Source organism: Anthonomus grandis, chromosome 14 (genome assembly GCF_022605725.1).
Source record: "Anthonomus grandis grandis chromosome 14, icAntGran1.3, whole genome shotgun sequence".
Classification (NCBI taxonomy): domain Eukaryota; kingdom Metazoa; phylum Arthropoda; class Insecta; order Coleoptera; family Curculionidae; genus Anthonomus; species Anthonomus grandis.
This window is the reverse complement of record NC_065559.1, coordinates 6,572,916-6,590,568: the sequence shown is the minus strand read 5'-3', so window position 1 is coordinate 6,590,568 and position 17,653 is coordinate 6,572,916. Positions and strand designations below refer to the sequence as shown.

General features: G+C 32.2%; 1 protein-coding gene across 1 annotated transcript in view; it reads left to right on the top strand.

Annotated features, from left to right (window-relative positions):
• Nucleotides 1-17,653, top strand: part of LOC126744788 (peroxidase) — an 80,215-nt gene that overhangs the window by 39,853 nt on the left and 22,709 nt on the right. Inside the window, exons 2-8 of the mRNA XM_050452345.1 lie at nt 1,349-1,528; nt 4,532-4,608; nt 9,299-9,389; nt 9,442-9,633; nt 9,689-9,885; nt 13,651-13,903; nt 13,962-14,107. Coding sequence (XP_050308302.1) covers nt 1,349-1,528; nt 4,532-4,608; nt 9,299-9,389; nt 9,442-9,633; nt 9,689-9,885; nt 13,651-13,903; nt 13,962-14,107 — 1,136 coding nt within the window. The remainder of the gene's footprint in view (nt 1-1,348; nt 1,529-4,531; nt 4,609-9,298; nt 9,390-9,441; nt 9,634-9,688; nt 9,886-13,650; nt 13,904-13,961; nt 14,108-17,653) is intronic.

Genomic DNA, 17,653 nt, shown 5'->3' with positions numbered 1-17,653 from the left:
CTGTTGATCAATATGGTTATGCTAATAATATGTGGCTGCCTTTTTCCTTTAATCGTAATTGTATATCTCTATTTTATTCCTCTTGTAATTGGTATACAATTTGTTTTCATCAAGTTGTACTATCATCTAAATAGATATTATATAGTAGGTTTTTATACCACCAGTCTATTCTGCTATAAACGAGAACATCTTCATTAGACCATAGTTCTACGCTATCGAATGCCTTCTTGAAGTCAATGAAGGCTTCAAATACAGGTGTAGATTATACTCATTGGCTTTTTTTATTAATATTTTTACACGCTTTTTGAATCCTGCTTGTTCAACAGGTTCGTTTGGGTCAAATTTGTTCGTTGGTTAATCGGTTAATCATAATTTTTATAAAGGTTTTGTATAACTGCGATAGGAGAGATATAGGTCTATAATTGTCTAGATTTCTTATATATCCATATTGATCTTTAGATATTCCTTAACTTTTCTTCTTCCTTATTTGAGAAGCTTTATTAAGATACCATCATCTTCAGCTGCCCTATTTCTTTTCATATTTTGTAGCAAGTTGTTTACTGAAGCTCCAGTTAATAGGATTTCGTTAGACCGTCTTTAGAAGCTCAGCGACTTCTCTTCTTATCTGTAATACAACTTTTTATTACGTTTTCTTCAGTTCTCTCATGCTCTTCTTAATTATTTCTATTAGCTCTACTACATTTATTATTTACTTTTTCTGCATCGTCTTAATCTTCTTCTTGTCTTTGGTTTTGTTTCCTGTAGCACCTATTCTGCATTATGATTTCTGTCCTCTAATTCTTCCTTTCAATGTTATTTTTCTTGTTCGTTCTGTTTCTAGACCTTCCTTAATAAAAACTGCATCTCTTACAGCAAAAACATAATATAAGGCCCCAAGAATAAATTCACTAATTAATACTTGAATATAAAAAATTAGCTGCCAAACTAAAACTGATCAAAAATGGTATTCGACACTGACATTATCTTCATCCATATAAGCGCTGCGACCGTTCCACTTTAACCATTAATCATTTTTTCCATGTTATTATCTTTATGGGTAATTATGTCGCTGAAATTTCAGACGTGTTTCAATTTAGCTCAATACCAATTCGATTTTATTATTCCACTTTTAATAAGTAATGTATATCGACAGACCCACATCAAAGCAACTAAACGCGAAACCAGTTATTATTTTATTTCTTTTTGCTCGGAGGCGTTTGAATGATTGAGATGCTTGTCAATAGCGGCGTTATGAAATACATTTATCCAGTTAGGCGTAAGAATAAAAAGTACTTTGTACGACTTTTTGCACCATAGTAACTGACTATTTTGATTTCTTTTCTTCTAGGGGTGCTATATTGCATCTATGTATCGCGCTATGCAGCTTTCAAGGAGCTGTTTCAGTAGTTCATTACCAGCCGTTGGAACTAACCGGAAATGGAGATAGCGAGTGTGCTTTATTACTAAATGGCCCAAGCAGAAGCAGCCAGTTCGATTATACGTTTAACTTACTCAGAGGAAGCACTTTGTAAGTATAATTTACCATATTCTCAGTTAATTAATTTATAAATTTTTAAAGTAAGTTGATTTGATATGACTTAGATCTGAATACAGTATTAGTAGCCATCTTCGTACCATATCTTGAAATTTGATCTTTAAATCATACTTCTCAGTTGGCTGTACTCAGACAGTCAATAAACAGTCTTGAACACGTCATCGTCAGTATCTTAAGATGGAATCATTAGAAAAAGATGAAATAAAAAAGAGTCTACGGTATCATACTAATTTTAATAAAGAGGAAGCGATTCATTGTGAGTAAAATGACCTTCTTGACTTAAATGTCTAGCCATTACCTCCAAAGCTTTAGTTGGTGTGATGTCAGTTTCTGAACTTACTTAGATATCATGACTCGTGAAATAATGACCTAATCTACTTTCTGTACTTAAATCTACTGAACTATTTAAATCTTATCAGGCGATCTGGTATGGAAAATTCATATTATTAAGCAAATCTGCCAATGATTCATTTATAAGAAGGAAATGAGATGTAAAAGAGTCTGAGGTATCATAATGATTTTAACAGTCTGGAAGTGAGTCATTGACAGTGAGTAAAATGACCTTCTTGATATAAATATTCAACCATTACCCAAGCAGCAAGGGACAGTTAAAACAACATTGAAGAAAGGTCGATTGGCAACGTAGACGTTGCTGTAGCAAAAATGAACGTTGAATAGACAGCAAAATGATGATCAACGTAATTTTACAGAGGTTTTTACAACGTTAAACAACAAAGATTTCAATTTTTAAAACAAACGTTAAGCTTTAAAAAACATATTTCATATAGTTACCCTATAAATAGGAATGGTTTAATTAATTAGAGTGGAGTGACTTAATTACTTGCTCAATTTTCTATACTCAAACTGAGACTTACTATAGTGCAGGCGTAACATTGCTTTAATTTGACAACTTTATTATATTTACCGAGAACAGAATGGTGATATATCAAAATTAAAACATTCTATATGTACACAGCAGTAAGAAGCAGTTGACTCAACGTTGAAAAAAGGTCAATTAGTAACGTAGACGTTGATGTATTAAAAATCAACGTTCAATAGACATTTTAAAAGCAACATGACGATCAACATAATTTCTCGGAGGTTTATACAACGTTAAATAACTCTTGCATGCAGACTTCAGTTTTTAAAACAAACATTAACTTATTTTCTGATACTAAGTGATATTTTAAGAATATAATTTCATATGGTCATATAAATTAGAATGCTTTAATTGGAGTGCAGTGACTTAATTATTTGCTCAATTTTCTATACTCAAACTGAGACTTACTGTAGCGCAGGTGTAACTTTGGTTCCTTTTAATCACTTAACTATATTTACCAAGGACACATTGATTCAAAATTGAAATATTCTTTATAAGTAGATCTGACATCAATAATATATCTATTTAACGTTGAATTGAATATTGAGACCAACGTAAAATACGACGTTGACTCAATAAACACAAACAACGTTGTCTCAATTATGACATTGTGCTGTCTTATCAACGTTGATTCAAATAGACTTTGATGCCTGGGTAGTGTGGTGTTATTTCCTGAATATGGTCTAGATTTCAACAAATTTCTGCACCTAAATCTAGTGAAGTATTTTAATCTTCCCAGGTGGTCTGATATAGAAAGACTCATTCAATCATCACTAACCAAGAAAGTAGTAAACAGGAATTATTTAGAGCCCATCCTGCTAATGGATTACTTTAAGGTTCATTTGTAAGAAAAAAAATGAAAAAACAGAGTGTCAGCGAGTCGTTGTGAGTAAAAAGAGCTTCTTGATATAAACGTCTAACCACTACTACCAAAGCTTCAGTTGGTAGGGTGTCATTTTTTGAACATGATGTTGTTTTGAAAAAAATAATGACTCGACCAATTTTCTATATCTGAATATACTGTGCTATCTTAATCTGGTATGGGAAATTCATATTATCAACGAAGAAAGCGGTAAAAAGGAACCATCCTGCCACTGGATTACTTAGATTTCTCTATACTATTTGACAAAAAGAACATTGTGACTCTCACCTCTGATTTTAAATCTGATTAACATGCTCTAGTACAAATTAGAGTATCCTTCAGAGATTCAGATTTTAAGTTTAAACTTGGTGTTGAAATTGTCAATATTATTCAGGGACTTAGTCTAGTTCTTTGGTTTTGTGGGGCATTTTAATCATTCATGCAGCATGCTTGACGTTAAATGATGGAGCCATGCTGAGGAATATAATAAAAAAACAAGTCTAAACGAAGCTTTTATACTTGAACTTCTGCCAAGGATAGTAATATTTAAAAAATACCTATTGAAAGATATTAAGATTTTTTTTTCGACGTTGGCATAATGAACCGTGTTCCTTTTCAGCAAGTCTCTAAGAGCATTAATGATTTTTTCTGAAAATATGATTTAAGATTTAGGTTTGTTTTTTTATGATGAATATGAGCCTCAGGCTATAAGCATAAGGACAGAAACAGTGTACGTATTACGCAACGCAAAGTACCATTAGCTCCAAGTACTATTAGAAGGAAAAACAAAGGGAAGAAGGGGTTTATCAAATATTGATCAGGAACAGATAACACAGGAGAATTAATTCACACCACTAGAAATAATAAAAAAATGGTTAGAAGTGATCTGAAAGAAGAACAAGAAGAAGGTCAAGAAGAAGTAGAGCATCAGGTGACTCGGTGGATGTTTATGACAGTCAAAAATGGACGAAGTATGTTCGGGAAATATAAATGATTCAAGTGAAGAAAAAGAAACATGATAAAGTAACTTATAGTAATAAAACTTCAATAAAAGTGTTACTAGTTCTGTAAATAGAATTATTAATAAAAGGAGTAATAAAAATGACAATTAATATAAATATAAAATATTCTTTTAGGTTGACTTTCCAAGCAATTGAGAGGAATATTTTATTGCTAAACTTTTAACTTAAGAATTTGTCCTTCTGCGTTTCAAAATTTTGTGTTTTATTTTTAGTGATTATACTGGACCTCATACTTGCATTACATACGATGCCATCAACGCTGCCTATTTGGATGCCAGGAAAAGGATAGGTAAGTCATTAAATATAATAATAAAAAGAAGGAAAAGAAGAATTGTTTTAACATTCTTGAATTATTAATAAATTATTAAGAATTAACGATTTTAAGTAATAAAATCATTTCTCTCTATAGATGTACAGATCTGCATCTTTTATTAATCAGTTTATGCAAAAAGGCTAATTTATGGATTCTTCTCCTTCTCTCCACTCTCCAGTTACATCTTTAAAGATATTTGACCGGTAACATTGGTAACAAATTCTGGTGAGGCCAAATTTAACCAAATTCATTTTTAATAAGAACGCTATAGCTGCAACTAAGTATGAGAAAATTTAAAATTTGCTCAAAAAAGTAAAAGGGACGATGGTGGACTTTTTATGAACCCGATAATGTCATCTGATGTGGCAAGTACTTGTTGCCTAGACCAAGGGATGGTTCCATATTAAGATCTCTTAGGCTTTTCGTTTCTTTCCTCCATAGAGAATCTGGAAAAGCTTATTCTGAAGGGCACAAAAACACCACATTATTAGGATCAGAGGAACTTCCTAGCGACCAAAAATTACAATATGGCTTCCGTAATGCCTATGGTGTTGAATCAGATAAAGGATTACTGAATCAACACCATTAGAGGAGGACTATTATTTCGTTGCATATTAAGGTCTAATCCAGTTATCGTCTACTTGCACTCCTTCCCATACTATCCAAGACTATTGAAAGATGGATGAAAAAAAATATTTTTTTCCTGTTTTAATATAAAATATCCCATCAATTTGGATTCTTGAATAACAAATGCATCAACGATACTATGTTTTCTCTTTTTAATTGACTGTAATCCTGTCTAAAAAGCTCACTCGATAGAAACAATTTTCTACGATTTTTCTAAAGCTTTCGACTGTGTAAGTCATAAAATCTTAATTAATGGGTTGCAGCACTACGGGTTGGGTTGGGTTAGGTAGGTATTGGTACATATCCCAATCTGTACATAAACCTCATCCAACTTTAAAGTTTAAAATTTTATCTTGTAATCTTTCAATTAGCAGGTATTTTTGATATGTATAAAACTATATAAGTAATACATATTCTAACATTTAGACTTTATCCACATTTTCTTAGCATCTAAAACAATTCCAAACAATGAGCTAAATAAGCTTGTATGGATCACCCTACTTAAATCTAAGTACATTATTTATTTTATACTGAAAGTTATTGACAAAATAAAAGACTCACTAGAATTCATAACCAATTTATTTAAATTACTCCACATGTCTAGTAAATATACTATTTTGTAATCTTATGATTCAATCCCTAACATAGTTAACTGAGATAAACAGTTTAAGATGATCGGTAAACAACTGTTGGTTTGATATCGTAATTAAAATTAATAACGAACACAAGACATAGAAAATGTCATAAATTGAATCCCTGGAAAAAATCTCCAGAACAAATAAAAATGTCTGAAGTGAAAACCGTTATATAAAATCCAGAGAAAAAACCCAGTAGCTGCTTAATCCTTTAATTTCTTAGTAAAAATTCCTGGAATAAATTTAAATTGGAGAAATATAAACAAATATTGTTATTTTCATTAAAAATAGAAAAAACCAAAAGATGTCAAAATCACCGCAGAGAACAATGATAAATATAAAGATATACAAGCCAGGCATCTACAAAATTTAGAAAGCGATCTAAGGGAGATAATATCAATATGTCATAATATCAAAGAATTCCTAAATAAAAGAAGACAGGTCACCGAAAAATACGACTCTAATTACAAAACACTAAAGGAATTAAATAAAGACATCCACCGATGGACCCGAAGAGACACTAGAGAAACCAATACAACAAAATCTGAAAGTTGTGAGAGGAAATATGAATAACACAGGCAACAAAAACATGTACAGGATAAAAAAGCAAGGGAGTAAACACAAGGAAGTAAAAACCTATCCAGGAAACATTACTACCAACCTATATCTACCCAAAACGAGTAAGATTCGAAGAAAAAAGGGCACTTTCAAATATGAAAAATAACAAATTCTACCAAAGTGGCTTATTTTTCTAGGCATTGGAGTGAAACTAAAAAAAATATATATTAAAGAACTGGTTTGGTTCAACTGCCTTAAATAGATATTTTAATTTATGTTTTCTTTCAGGCAGTTCAAATTCTTGTTTTCAATTGCCTCACTTGCCTGGAAGTAAAACAAAATTGAAACATTTTTTTCAGGCAATTGTATAATTAATGAAAAAAAAATCATCCATTATTTTACTGCCTGAAACAAATATTCTAATTTTCATTTTTTTCCAGGCAGTTGAATTTTTTTTCCAATTTCCTCATTTGCCTGGAAGTAAAACAAAATTGAAACATTTTTTTCAGGCAATTGTATAATTAAAGAGAAAAATTTCATTAATTATTTAACTGCCCGGAACAAATATTCCAATATTTATTTTCTTCCAGGCAGTTCAATTTTTTTTCTAATTTCCCCATTTGCCTGGAAGTAAAACAAATTTTAAACATTTTTTCCAGGCAATTCCTCTAGTTAAAGGAAAAAGTTCATCCATTATTTTACTGCCCGGAACAAATATTCTAATTTTTATTTTCTTCCAGGCAGTTCAATTTTTTTTTCACTTGTCTGGAAGTAAAATAATCATAATCCATTTTTCTAGGAAATTGTATAATTAGAGAAAAAATATATTTATTCATTATTCAATTGCCTGGAAGAAAATTTCGTTTTATTTTCGACAGAATAACTTATTTTCCAATTTCCTTATTGGCTTGGAAGTAAAACACAATTGAGTCACTTTTACAAGCAACTGTATATTTAAAAAATGAAAATTTTCCATTCAAATTCCAAATAATGTAATTTTATTTATCAATAAAATTACAAACATAATTATCAATTTACAATAAATAAACCATTATGATAAATAGGACCATGCCTTGATTATGAAACCGTTAGCACAGGTGCAAATCTATGTAGCAAGTTCCAGAAAAAGTTTCTAAAGCCTTTAAAAAAGCTTATTACATATATTAGACCAAAATCAGCCCAGTTGACTTATCTTAGTACAAAGTTGCTTAGTTTTAATCAATGCAATATCGTGAATTATCATGCAAAGTGAAAGGCAGTTATGGTAGTGCAATACCTCAATGCAGAATATAGCATTGTTTGAGTTTGAGTCTACACTTTGTTAGAGTTTACTCCGAAAGTTTTCCAAGTCATAGTATACGAAATATCAATGTTTGCTGCTCTTGAAAGACTCCTACGACAAGTGATGGAGAAGATTTAGAAATAGGCACCGGAAGGGTTGGTAAGGAGTAGAGTAACAGTTGTTCACGATGTACTATTGTAATATATGAGTTCCGTAGCATAAAATATCAGTTCAAGATGTTTTTACTTAATTTTGATAAATATATGCTCATTAATAATGATCAAGCAGGAAGGAGCAAGGAAGACGAATTTTCATAACGAACTTATCTTTATGCTATCAAAGTTGAATTTTCTAAATTATTTTAAAATTAATGTATGAACTGGAATAACTAAAATCATGCTGTTGGTCCTGTCATTTATCCACATAGTAACCAGGCAAATTTAACATCTACAAAATACGCTGCCAGATTTACAAGAAGATTTACCCTTACAACTTCGGAGAGATATATGAGAGATAGAACTCTATTATATTTTGCATTAAATGTTAGTCAGCAGTACTCAAATAAATAGAGACGTAATGCTCCTGTAAATTGACCACCATGATCTCTGGACTGAAGTCCATTGCATTATTTCTTATAGGAGTTTAGGAGAACATTGTTGAACAACTTTCTTCTGTGCAATAAATGCATCATTCATTCTTGAGCAGTTAGTTACTTCATGTCACTAAGTAATTCGGCAAATAATAAAGATGCTATGAATAACACAAATTTTCTGTCAGCTATAGCTCTTAACTTGCAAATGACAGTAAGTAATGAGTAACAAGTTCTTTAAGGATAAAGTTTATATAGGCTAACCAGCATAAGATTAGTAGCAATACTAACCTCGGTTACATTAATTCCGGAAATATCCATAGTCTAGTCTTACTTTTGCGCTTACCAAATAAAAGAACGAAATATTTAAGTACTTGCTTATTGTATAATTCACGTTGTTTTAAGTTTTTTTACTTTAATTAGCAAACTATTGATTATAAGTCAAGGCTTATCATCTGCATATAAAATAAGAAAGCTGAATGGTACTGTGTGAGGACTATCAGCAACAAAAGCCAAAAATTGCAGATCAGAGTGACAATAGCTATGTACTTATCTGCATTTCAGTAACATACCCGTCACACTAAATCTCTTAAGCTTTCAGGAAAATGTCATGTTTTACCAAGTCAAATTCTCGGGGTAAATCAAAGAAAACATTCACGAGTAAATTCTTGCGGTCTGCATCTGCAGTTGACTAGCCTCTTTGGAAGCCTAGTATGTCTTTTCATTGACTATGTAAAACTAATACTCTTGAAGACTTTTTGAAAGACACCTTATCTGAAAGAATCTTATTTCCATAAATCCTCTGAAAGTATTTAGAGAAATCTACCTTGATAATGCTTTGAGGATCAGAATAATTGTTCTGATCTTGTTCTGTTTATTTTCTGCTTTACATGCCTACATCCACAATGCCTGGGAGTCATTTTGGGTATTATATTTGATTGAATATCAGATAGTAATTAAAAAATTTACTTTCAGCTGTGGCCCAGCCACATGGAGACTGGAAACCAGAAGATGTCGCCACAGTTGGAGAGCTACTCTTAGATATTTCAATAAATTTAGCTAAAACGTAAGTAAATAACTCAATACAAGTAACTTTTTTACATAACCCTCTCCCATAGTTATGGCTTGAGCTACGAAAATATTGAAAGAAATTTACCCTTGATTGACACAAGTAAGACCTTGATTCGTGAAGTGTGTCCTCCATATTTATCGAACGTTGAATGTCGAGCTGGAAAGTATAGGAGGTATGATGGGTTGTGTACCAACTTGGATCATCCCACTTGGGGAGCTACCAATACGCCATTTACCAGGTAAAAATCCATTAATAGTTAAATAAATGCAATACTTAGATAACTCAACATTTAGATTAATGGGACCACTCTTTGCTGACGGTATGTCTGAACCTCGTATCAGTATATCCGGAAGACAGTTACCGCCCTCTCGTGTCGTATCCAGAACAATGCATCCGGACTCCGGTTTTCATGATCATGCCGGAACTGTTATGATCATCGCTTGGGGTCAGTTCATGGATCACGATTATACTTTAACAGCAACTCCTTTAGGTAAGTGTTTGATTTAAATAGTATGTAAGGTGGTTACTCTTATTGATGATGTTACACTTACTTTGATATATTGTAAATACCTTGAGGATAAAAACTAATTTATAAGTGAAAATTCTCTATCCTACCCATCTCTCTCTCGTTCTCACGGAGGTTGCATGAAAAGTACAAAAATTATTGTGAAATAGATTGTAGAATGTAGAATTTTAGTTAACATACCCATCACCTTTTCTATAAAGCTACAATCAGTATTATCGTTAAATGAAATCTTAAAATAATTAGATTTTTGTAAATCCTTTGACAGTATCAAGGTCTTTTCAATAATTGAAAAATTACCCAATATCTCCAAAACGGTTGAATTTATAAGAAGACGTGTAAGAACCTTTTTGATAAAGAACTTCATCAGCTTTCAGCTTAAGATTTTTTGTAAGGCATTTGACAGCATCAAGATTTTTCCAATCCATTGAAAATTACTCAATATCTCTAAAATGGTTGAATTTTTACAAGAAAACCTATAAGAACCTTTTTGATAAACAAGCTCATTAGCTTTCATCTAAAACTAAAATCAATAAAATCATAAAGAATTTTTTAAATGTTCGAATTTTTTGTAAAGCTTTTGACAGCATCAAGATTTTTTTAATCCATTGAAATATTATTCTATATCTCCAAAATCGTTAAATTTACGTGGAAACGTATAAGGATTTTTGATATGGAAGCCCATTAGCTTTCATACTAAACTAAAATCAATAAAACCATTACACGAATTTTCAAATTACTATGATTTTTGTAAAGCCTTTGACAGCATCAAGTTTTTTTTTTTGAATTCATTGAAAAATTGGTCAATATCTCTAGAACGATTTCATTTGCAAGGAATCTTGTAAGGACCTTTTTGATAAAGAATCTCATTAACTATCATATGAAAGTAAAATCGGTTCGTTGAAGTTTCAAAATATTTACATTTTTGTAAAGCTTTTGACAGCATCAAGATTTTTTTCAATTCATTGAAATATTACTCAATATCTCCAGAAGGATTGAATTTACAGGGAAACTTGTAGGAAAAACCAAGATACCCTCAGCTTTCATATTAAACTACGGGGAGGTATACCCGAAAAATGAAAAATCCCAAACTTTGGAGGTCGATATCTCGGCTTCTATGGGGACTTTCGAGAAAATTTCGACGGTTCTGTCTTAGTTTCGTCCTTTTAAATGTAACGAGACCATCCGCAAGGTCGTAGCTCTTCTAGTAGCTGAGATATTGCATTTTTGGAGTCTATTTTTGGCCTCAAAAACGAGGTCAAAAAACGACTTTTTCCGAATTTTCAAAGTGCTCTCATTCCCTTAGTTCTGCTCGAATCCTATTATAACCCAGTATTTTCGTAATCTAAGTGACCTAAATAAGACGCTGGTATAGTTAGTTCTATTTCGAAAAAAAAAATTTTTTGTTAAAAAATTCGATACGGGGGGGTATACCCGAAAAATGAAAAATTCTAAATTTTCGAGGTCGATATCTCGGCTTCTATGGGGACTATCGAGAAAATTTCGACAGTTCTGTCTTAGTTTCGTCTTTTTGAATCCAACGAGGCCATCCGCCAGGTCGTAGCTCTTCTAGTAGCTGAGATATCGCATTTTTGGAGCCCATTTTTGGCCTCAAAAACGAGGTCGAAAAACGACTTTTTCCGAATTTTCAAAGTGCTCTCATTCCCTTAGTTTTACTCGAATCCTGTTATATCCCGGTATTTTCGTGATCTAGGTGACCTAAATAAGACGCTGATATAGTTAGTTCCAATTCGAAAAAAAAATGTTGGTGAAAAAATTCGATACGGGGGGGTATACCCGAAAAATGAAAAATCCCAAACTTTGGAGGTCGATATCTCGGCTTCTATGGGGACTATTGAGAAAACTTCGACGGTTCTGTCTTGGTTTCATGCTTTTGAATCCAACGAGACCATCCGCAAGGTTGTAGCTCGTCTAGTAGCTGAGATATCGCATTTTTGGAGCCCATTTTTGGCCTCAAAAACGAGGTCGAAAAACGACTTTTTCCGAATTTTTAAAGTGCTCTCATTCCCTTAGTTCTGCTTGAATCCTGTTATAACCCGGTATTTTCGTGATCTAGGTGACCTAAATAAGACGCTGATATAGTTAATTCGAATTCGAAAAAAAATTTTTTTGGTGGAAAAATTCGATACGGAGGGGTATACCCTAAAAATGAAAAATCCCAAACTTTCGAGGTCGATATTTTGGCTTCTATGGGGACTATCGCGAAAATTTCAACGGTTCTGTCTTAGTTTCCTCCTTTTGAATCTAACGATACTATCTGCAAGGTCGTAGCTCTTCTAGTAGCTGAGATATCGCTTTTTTGGAGACCATTTTTGGCCCAAAAAACGAGGTCGAAAAACGACTTTTTCCGAATTTTCAAAGTGCTCTCATTGCCCTAGTTCTGCTCGAATCCTGTTATAACCCGGTATTTTCGTAATCTAGGTGACCTAAATAAGACGCTGGTATAGTTAGTTCAATTTCAAAAAAAAATAATTTTTTGTGAAAAAATTCGATACGGGGGTATACCCGTAAAATGAAAAATCTCAAATTTTGGAGGTCGATATCTCGGCTTCTATGGGGACTATCAAGAAAATTTCAACAGTTCTGTCTTAGTTTCGTCCTTTGGAATCCAACGAGACCATCCGCAAGGTCGTAGCTCTTCTAGTAGCTGAGATATCGCATTTTTGGAGCCCATTTTTGGCGTCAAAAACGAGGTCGAAAAACGACTTTTTTCGAATTTTCAAAGTGCTCTCATTCCCCTAGTTATGCTTAAATCCTGTTATAACCCGGTATTTTCGTGATCTAGGTGACCTAAATAAGACTCTGCTATAATTAGTTCGATTTCGAAAAAAAAAAATTTTTGGTGAAAAAATTCGATACGGGGGGTATACCCGAAAAATGAAAAATCCCAAACTCTCGACTATCAAGAAAATTTCAACAGTTCTGTCTTAGTTTCGTCTTTTTGAATTCAACGAGACCATCCGCAAGGTCGTAGCTCTTCTAGTAGCTGAGATATCGCATTTTTGGAGCCCATTTTTGGCCTTAAAAACGAGGTCGAAAAACGACTTTTTCCGAATTTTCAAAGTGCTTTCATTCCCTTAGTTCTGCTCGAATCCTGTTATAACCTGGTATTTTCGTAATCTAGGTAACCTAAATAAGACGCTGGTATAGTGAGTTCGATTTCGAAAAAAAAAAATTCAATCAAAGTGGATTGTCGAAATATTTAGTTTCTTGTAAATCCTTTCACAGCATAAAAATTTTTTCAGTCCTTTGAAAATTGCTCAATATCTCCAAAACGGTTGAATTTACAAGGAAACGTGTAAGAACCTTCTAGGTCAAGAGGCTCATTGAATTTTCACAGAAAAATAAAACCAATGAAATCGTTATATAAATTTTCAAAATATTAAAATTTTTTGTAAAGCCATCAAGATTCTTTCAATGCATTGAAAAATTACTCACTATCTGGAAAACTTTCTGGTAAAGAAACTCATCAGCTTTCATAGAAAATCACAATCGTTACGTGGATTTAGACTTGTGTAAAGCCTTTGACTACTAGGTATAAATACTCTTTCAATCCATTGTAAAACTATTCAATAATATTAAATAGGTAATGAAATAAGCTTTCAAAAATATTGATGATGATCCCCTAACAATGAAACGTTGCGTAATCAATCATTATTATGTAGAGTTACAAGTTTCTATAGAGTAAGAACATTTAATTTGTCTTTTCAGATCCGTTTAACCGAAACGATCCGGAAGATTGCTGCAACCTACCGCCCCACCTAAAACATCCCTACTGTAACGAGATTTTAATTCCTGAAGATGACTATTTTTACAACATATTTAACGTTAAATGTCTGAATTTCGTCAGGTCGTTCCCTGCTGCTCGTCCCGGATGTCGTTTGGGTTCCAAAGTTCCTTACAACACACTCACCGGTGTTTTGGATGGGAACACTGTTTATGGTGTTACCGAACAATTCGCCAGGTATAAATATAATATTTATGCAAAAGACATTTATTTTAAAGGGAATTAATTATTGCAGGAAACTTCGTGAAGGTCAGGGAGGTCTTTTGAGGATGAATCCTGCGTTTGCCGACTACGGACTGAAGGATTTGTTACCGTTGAAATTAGATATTCCGGATGAAGGTTGTACGCGTCCTAACTCGACCATGTTTTGCTTTGAAGGAGGTAACTATTTGATTCAAAAGAATATATTTATACAACATTTTAGTTATTACAGTAATTAGTAACAACATTTGACAAGTTCAAAATCATTTCACAAGTGATAGTTAAGGAGAAGCGAGATACGTAGGTCAAATCACTGATTGAAAGGAAATGCAAAATAAATACCAAGTTTAGTTTAGCAACAATTCAGTATAAAACTTGTCTATTAAGTGAATCATAAAATAGATCAATATCATTACTTTTTATCACAGAATTTACTAAATTATAAATTCTAAAAATTGGATCATTAATTCCATAGTTATTTCCGTAAAAATTAACATTAAAACGTCATGTATTTCTAGAATTAATGGAAGATACATGATAACTAAGCAGATCAGGGGTATGTAATATATTATTAATGATTTTTATAAAAGTTACATATTGGAATTCATTTCTGCTTTCCAAGGAAGATAAGTTTAAAAGTGATGTAATTTTAGACCACTTTATAATATTCATTAAATCTAGCAATAAATATCAATCATATCATTAAAATAATGTAACCAATAGGCTAAGAAAAGGTAAATTTATGATCAAACCACATCCCCTATAAATATAATACTGTCGTTTAAGCTGAAAATCATGCAATTAGTAATAATGTATAATCTTTCTTTATTAAGCAAAATCTGCTACATAAAAATAAAATACATAGTATGGCATTTAATATAATATTAAAAACTAATAAACTAAAATGAAAAACCAAAAAAAAAATTAAAAAATAAGGATAATATTACAATAATAGTGCTGGTATAAGGTACGAGTATTGTTGGCAAATAAATATGTTTAATATTATGCATTCACATATGAGTGGGAATATGAAAAAAGGTAATAAAAACAAACATATACAAGGTAAAAATAACTCATACAAATAAAATATTAAGCTAAACGTAAATAAATAACAAAACATAAGTTGAAATAAAATATGACAAATACTAAATATCTAGAACAAATGTTCTCAAGAGCCTTTTAAACACGTTAAAACTATCACAGGATTTAAGAGTAGCCGGTAACCTATTGAATTCTATTAAGCCCCTATATAATATTGACTTGAGCAACTGAGTTGTATTACATCTGTCAACTAGGAAATCTGTTCGGTTGCGAGTAAGATAATTGTGAACATCACTAAAAATTGTCAATTTATTACAGATATAATCTGGTAGCAGACGATGTTTTAATTTAAAAATTAACAGATAAATATTAAACATAATTTTTTGGTTCACAGACAACATACCTAGGACGTTTAACATAGACACAACTGGGGTATAACGATTACATTTAAGAATCAGTCTTATAGCTCTATTTTGTATTATTGCCAACTGGTTTATTATATATTGGGGTAAAGGCATTATAAAGCATTAGTTTTGTGTGCATCGGTAGATTTTTTCCTATGCGTGATACAAATCTAACTTTCTTTGAAAACTTCCTCTTGAGCATGCGCATGAAAGTTTATGCTTGCGTCCAAAATAGTCCTTAAGCATTTTTTTTCCTTTTCAAAAAGAATTTTTTCTCCATCTACAATAATGTCCATAGCGTCAATGTCTACCTGGCTTAATCTTGGTTTTCTGTTAAGCACACAGAATTTTGATTTATTGGTATTTAAACCCAGTTTATTATGGCAGAGCAGGCCAAATAAGTTAGTAAGATCAGTGTTTATATTAGATACCGGTTCACTAAGATTTTTATTAACTGTGTAAATCATGGAATCGTCTGCAAATAATACGATTTTTTATTTTTTGACTACTTTTATCATATCATTTATATGTAGTGTAAACAATAATGGACCTAACACTGTGCGTTGCGGTACACCAAACATAACATCAAGAACACCAGACAGACAACTAACATACTTAACACGTTGGACTCTGCTTACATAGATAAGACTTAACCCAGTTTAAGACTGCAACCTTAATTCCTAATATTTCTAATTTTTGAATTAAAATATTCCAATCAATAATTTCAAAAGCTCTTCTAAATGATGATCAATAATGAAGGATATTACTCTACATTTATTACTATTGAAAATAAATCTATTTTCTATGGATCATTTTACCATCCGACAATCTGAAGGTAACTTTATGACCCTAGATATTTTTAAATCATTCGCAAAATGAGATATGATGTGAAACAAAAGATAGATCCAATACCATTGATTAAATAATCAAAAAGAAATGCAGAGAGATGCCCACCTTGAGGAACACCTGATATTATCACAACTTCTGCAGATACAGTTTTTTATTTCTTAGTTGTTTATCTTTGACCCTTAAGGAACTTACCAAACCACCCCAACAGATTACCAAAAATTCTATACGTCGAGTATTTCCCGAGCAAGTACAAGTCAGTCTAGTTAAAGGCCTTGGAAAAATTGGTATAACCGGGATCAAACTACCACGTACTCTTTAATTCGTTAACTGCCATGTGTACCGTATATGGACACAGTCAATTTTTATTCAGCGCCATGTGTACCATCAGTGGACACAGAACTTCTTACCTTTTAAGCCATGTGTACATGGGGCCGCCACATTAAGCGTTGATTGAAATGTATGTATAGATTGGTCTGGCGTAGGAAATAGTTTGTTTGAGAATGGCTCGGGAATATTTTTGTTTTTCGAAATAATATGACACAAAATACTGACGTTTTTAAATGATACGTTTATTTTTTCAATGGGCAGTAATTTAACATGTAAAATTGTTATTTATAATTATAAAATAAACAAACTAATTTTAAAAACAAAATACTTCAAAATGAAAAGATTATTTTATATTTTTAAAAACATGTTTTTGGAAAAAACAGTCCATACAAATAAAAATATTTTCGTCATAACCTAGACATACGAGGGAAACTCTTTTGGTATTTTTTACAGCATAATTACGCCCCTGTTCTTTTTTGCCCCTTTTCCTGTGAGTTTTTTTCGTAGCAATATCTGCACCTGCCTCTTTTTAGCTTTTTCTCGTTATCTGTCTTTTCGGAAACTTTGTGCTCTTTTGAGGGATTCATTGGGATTGGCGGTACTGCCGTTTCCAAAAGTTGCATGGCAAGATTTTCTTTGAAAATCGTTAATGAAATTTTTTTCTCGTTAATTTTATTGTTCAGAATTAAGGCATTTACGACTGAGGTACCTGTGATAAATTCAAAGGCCAATTTTCTGTATCATTTAATTGACTTTCTGAGAGAATTTGAATAAGTTGACATTTGGTCTGACATATCAACAAATGATTTGGCATTATTGCAGAAGGTTTGAGCCTAGGACCCTCTATATGGTGTACTTCCTTTAGTTCATCTGTATGTTTTGTGGATAAGAAGAGCACGTCCCTCTTGTCATGTACTTCATAACAACAACTTTATTTTTATTTTGTTTTGCAACAATTTCCCCTTTTTTAATTTTGCATCAACTACAGACTTTGGTAGGTTTCTTCTGTTTTTACGAGTCGTTCCAACTAGATGAGTTGATCTATTTTGCAAGTTTCCCGCAAGAGGAATAGCGGTGTACCAATTGTCTGCAAAAAGGGTCCGGC